This window comes from Panicum virgatum, chromosome 9N (assembly GCF_016808335.1).
Source record: "Panicum virgatum strain AP13 chromosome 9N, P.virgatum_v5, whole genome shotgun sequence".
In the NCBI taxonomy this organism is placed as follows: domain Eukaryota; kingdom Viridiplantae; phylum Streptophyta; class Magnoliopsida; order Poales; family Poaceae; genus Panicum; species Panicum virgatum.
The window spans coordinates 13,875,854-13,881,185 of NC_053153.1; the positions used below are offsets into that span (position 1 = coordinate 13,875,854).

Consider the following 5,332-nt stretch of genomic DNA (forward strand, 5'->3'; position numbering starts at 1 on the left):
ATGTCGTCTCGAACCCAGCTGCATGCCCTTGTCCCTCTCGCTGTCCTCGTCCTCCTCGCCGCCACTCCCTTCCTCGCCGATGCGCAGCCCGCGCCGGCGTCGCTGGACCCGGCGGCCGACGCCTGCGCCGACCTCTCCGTGGACGGCGCGTGCCACAACGTCCGCAAGGCGCTGCGCCTGAAGCTGATCGCCATCCCGACAATCCTGGTGGCCAGCGTGATCGGCGTGTGCCTGCCGCTCTTCTCCCGCTCCGTCCCCGCGCTCCAGCCCGACTGCAACCTCTTCGTCATCGTCAAGGCCTTCGCGTCGGGGGTCATCCTCGCCACGGGGTACATGCACGTGCTTCCGGACTCCTTCAACAACCTCACTTCGCCGTGCCTGCCAAAGAAACCCTGGGGCGACTTCTCCTTCACCACCTTCGTCGCCATGCTCGCCGCCCTGTTCACGCTCATGGTGGACTCGCTCATGGTGGACTTCTACAACCGGAAGAGGAGCGGCAACACCTCCGGCCGGCGCGCAGGCGCCGCGGTCGCTGACCACAAGAGCCCGGCGCACGCGGGGCACTGGCATGGCCACGGCCACGGACACGGGGACATCGTGGCGGCGGAGTCCGCGGCGGTCGCCAAGCCCGAGGACGACGACGAGACCAGCAAGGCGCAGCTGCGCCGGAACCGCGTCGTCGTTCAGGTAATCGTGTTGCCATCTCGACACTCTGATAGTAGGCATCTTTCTTGGTTTGTTGGCCGCATGCGATTGGCCTTGCAGTTCGTATAAGATAAGAGAAACACAATTGTCAAATCAACTAAATCCGCGTCCGTACCTGGTTACGCGTCTCAAGGACTATCGCGGTACGTACGTACGTCCGCAGCTAGCTAGATTATGTTGCAATAACAAAGTCATCAAGATTTTTTTCTTCTTTTTTTTTTGCGAGATAGTCTTCTCAATTGGCTTAGACTTTACAGCAATCAATGCATCTCGCATGCATGTACATCAACTATGATGTCATTGCTCTTTGAATTCTTGGAGATCTGTCAGTGTCACGGGAGGTGAAAGAACTGACTATTTACACACAAGGATTGAAATAAACAACTATACAAAGCAGATACGGGGTAGGTAATAAAGCCACAGCGAAAAAATAAAGCCACAGAGAAAATTTACTTCCTCCCACTATTGACACTTATTTCTTTTCTTTCGCAAATATGGCATCGCTCATTTGATATATGCCGTTGGCCTGCAAGAGGAAATGGCAGAGATTAGCAGCTACTAGTCCCTTCAAATGATCATTTAAAATACATAACAGTGTGGACCGATAAACCAGAAACCATAAATTTTTCGTATACAACATTGTTTGTAAGAGCAATTAGTGAAGTCCTATAATCATAGGAAAATACTTTCAAAAAAGATCAAACAGTAGTATTGGTGTTCATATATATAGGTCACAGATTCAGTGATGTATGTCACGTGACTTACCGGTCAGTGATGTGTGGGACCACATCCCGTGGGGCCCACACGTCAGTGACTGGTAAGTCACGTAACATACATTACCCAATCTCGCTCCATATATATGCATATCATTAGCCTAATCTATTGTTGATAAAAGAAAATGTGACCTATATAAAAGGAACAGTTGCATATAAATCAATTAAATCCTCTACCATATGTTTACATATGTTAGACGTATGATGTGCACACACATTTATGAAGTCAAACGCCATAAGGTTTTGACCAGCGAATAAGCTAACTGAATTTGAGCTTAGTTATAAAGTAGTGTAGCTGGATTTGTAATTCAATTCAATGGAACTCCTATTGCAAGAGAAGTTTATCATGTGATGTAATTCCTAGTTAATGCATCCGTAGTGTTCAGCAGTTTGAGCCGGTCAGTATTTAGGGTCTTGGAAGTGACATATAATACAATACAGTTGTCATCAATTAAGTTATGTGTTTCGTGTTCTTTTCAAAAAAAATGCTATGTGTTTCGTGTTTGACTTATTTAACTAAACATAATATGAGATGCCCCGCTAGGTGATATGCACGTAGTTAACAATTTTTTAACTTATCAAACATGCCAGATATTTGACTTAAACTAACCATGCGCCATCTTAATAGGCTCGCTTAAAATGTTTTACATTTAGCTGGATGATCGTATAGTGAAATCCATGACTGATGTGAAGCATCACTACTGCAAAAAAAAAAAAGCATCACTATCAGCTAGTAGCTAGCTAGAAGTTTTGTGGAATTGTAAAAAAAAGCAGTTTGACACGTTCACTACTATCAGCTAGAAAGGTATCTGAGTGGTAGAAACCGACAATAATGCAGGTCCTTGAGATGGGCATCATCGTGCACTCGGTGATGATCGGCCTGGGCATGGGCGCGTCGCAGAGCGTGTGCACGATCCGGCCGCTGGTGGCGGCCATGTGCTTCCACCAGCTGTTCGAGGGGATGGGGCTCGGCGGCTGCATCCTGCAGGCGGAGTACGGCCTCAAGATGAAGGCCGGGCTGGTGTTCTTCTTCTCGACGACGACGCCGTTCGGGATCGCGCTGGGGCTGGCGCTCACCAGGGTGTACCGTGAGAACAGCCCCACCGCGCTCGTCGTGGTCGGCCTGCTCAACGCCGCCTCCGCGGGGCTGCTCCACTACATGGCGCTGGTGGAGCTCCTCGCCGCCGACTTCATGGGGCCCAGGCTGCCGGGCAGCCTCAGGCTCCAGCTCCTCTCCTTCGCCGCCGTCCTCCTCGGCGCCGGCGGCATGTCCGTCATGGCCAAGTGGGCATGACCGACGTCTCTCTCGATCGGTCTGTATTCTGTATGATGAATAACAAGCAGCGTACTTGTGTGTGTGTGGGAAAACTAGTGGTTCCTGTAGTACAGCTTGCTCCGTGTCGGGCTCAGTGAGCGTGTGTGTGTTGTAGCTGGGCGACAAGAAGTGTAGCAATTGCGTGTATGCTGGAGTTTGTACGTACATTCTGTTGGTATATACTCGATGCCGACGAGCGACGAGCTCGGCAAGCCCCAGCGGCGGCCTCCCGTGCGTGGGTTGCCGATTGTGCCCGGAACATCTGTTCATTACATGTGCGACTAGAAGCTATAATATCGCACAAGTCCGCTGGACATAAAAATATTCTCAAAATAGAAATTATTTTGAAACAAAATAAAATATTCCAAGATAAACAAAAATATTCTAGAGATAAAAATTGTTCCGAAACAAATAAAAGTATCCCAAAATAAAATAAAAATACTCTAGAGATAGAAATAGTTCCGAAATAAATAAAAATATTTTTAAAATATCTCTAAACATAATTAAATATGATAGCATGATTTCTACTCGCACGAATAGACATTCCCATTGTGGCTGCCACTGGCCCACCGCCCGGCTTCTATCCTACAAGAAGAGAAGTAGAGTGGTGGCTGCTGGCCGAATGGTCCGGTGGGCTGCGTCGTCGGAATCCTCATACCAGCTGGCATGTGATTTGGGAAGAAGCCCGGGCGATTTAACTCTGCTGTTCCGGTTGTAAAAAAAAAGGCATAGCCCAGCCACACAAAACAGTCCAAATCACAAGGCCACAACTTCGAGTACTAATTTTTTTCTTTCAAAAAAAAACTTTGAGTAGTACTACTGTTTATCGTAATACAATTATTACAAAGCTCCCGTATTACATTGCCGGTTAACTATAAAAAGTGCAAAATTTCAGTCGGCATTATTGTCACTGTCACGTGAGCCTAATGTTGCCGATGAGCTTTGGGTTTCGGGATCTGAGCCAGTTCGATACCTGGTTCGAGAAATGGTTGTAGGAAAGCGGGGACGATGGTGAGCATCAACAGAAACAAGAACAGTGGAGGGATCAAGAAGAACAATGCTACCCTCCGATCGCAATCTACGGATCGAGGTCATCGACCGCGAAGAAGAGAAGACGATTTTCAAATTGTTATTAGCATCACAAATATATTTAACATACTGTATAGCAAAAGCATATCCTTATAAGACTCATTTTAAAGACATCAGCAAACACCAATTTCATACACCGCAGGAAGCAATTTGCAATTGGAGTTCAAAAAAGTGCGGGCACGCAACCTAAAATAGCACCTTGTGTTACTACAGGGCATATTTATTATATATACAATTAAGAACTCAGTTACGTCTTGCCAAAGAAAAAAAAAGGTACATGCTGTGTAGTGTGTTATCAGCTGAGCGCCTAATTCTATGGGTATGGGTAGGTGCACCCACAGACTAGTTGTATGACGGTCATCGTTAAACGGTTACCGACCAGGAACAAGCTTCAGCGGTATGCAGTTAACTCCCTCGGTGTTAATTAACGAAGGGGCTATTTTAATAAAGAGAATACACACAAATTCCTTGTTTAGGTCCTGTTTGAATAATTTGATCCCTTGCTTTGGATCCCTTGACTAAAGCTTTAGTCCTCTCCTTTTAGTCTATTTTTTAGTCCTTTTAGACTATTTTTAGTCCCTTGGGAGCCAAACATAAGGAGAGGCTAAAGCCTTTAGTCCATTAGTCCCCAAGAGGTGACTAAAAGGGCTACAGCTTGCCACCTTGCCCCTCCCCTACCAACCCTATCCACTCGCCACTTGAAGCCGTCAGCACCTCTGCTCTCCCGCCATCGTTCCTCGTGACTCCGCCTCTCTATTCCCACTGTCGTCCTTTGCGCCGTCGCCGTTGCCCTAGCTCCTCGCCTCCACTACTGGGCAGGATTACACGCTGTCGTGCTTCCCCATGCTGTCACCAGCTTCATCACTGCTCCTCATCTTTAGCCTATACCAACTCCAGCAACTGCAAGCGCTGCTCCCTCGTCTGTTGCCGCTGGCTCGCCGCCGAGGCCGCCTCCCGACTCTGCGTTGCCCCGCCTCCTGCACGCTTCCCCGTCATCTCCAAGCTCACACTCAAATGCAGCCTAGTGCACTTCTTCTTTATGTTTATAGCAATCTTATAATTATCAAGTAATGCTCCTCTAAGAGCAACTCCAGAGGAGGCCCTTAAACAGGCCCCCATCTTACTTTTTAGGAGTTTTGAGGAAAAAACTAAATCCAGTGGGGCTCCTATTTTGGCTGGCATTTTGCATGGGTCTCCAAATTCCACTCCCAAGCCCCCAACAATAGGAGCCTCCTATTCACCCTCCAATTCATGGGTCCCACCTCCTCCACCGTAGCTCCCCCTTTCGCTCTCCCGGGCTTCTCCCGCGCTGCCACCCACCGACGACGTCGACAGCTCCGGCGAGGCCGACGGACCGGCGGCGGCCTTGGTCCGGGCCCCCGCGTGGCCGGATCTGTCGCAGTCGAGCGGTCGGATCCACCCCTTCCACGCCGGCCGCCACCCGACCTCC

The 5,332-nt window shown here is 48.8% G+C and overlaps 1 protein-coding gene across 1 annotated transcript; it reads left to right on the forward strand.

Annotated features, from left to right (window-relative positions):
- Positions 1-2,888, forward strand: LOC120693153 (fe(2+) transport protein 1-like). The gene is made up of 2 exons (XM_039976559.1): positions 1-687; positions 2,317-2,888. Exons 1-2 carry the CDS (start codon positions 1-3, stop codon positions 2,770-2,772), a joined length of 1,143 nt encoding a protein of 380 aa, XP_039832493.1. The 3' UTR covers positions 2,773-2,888.
- Positions 2,889-5,332: the final 2,444 nt, after the last annotated feature.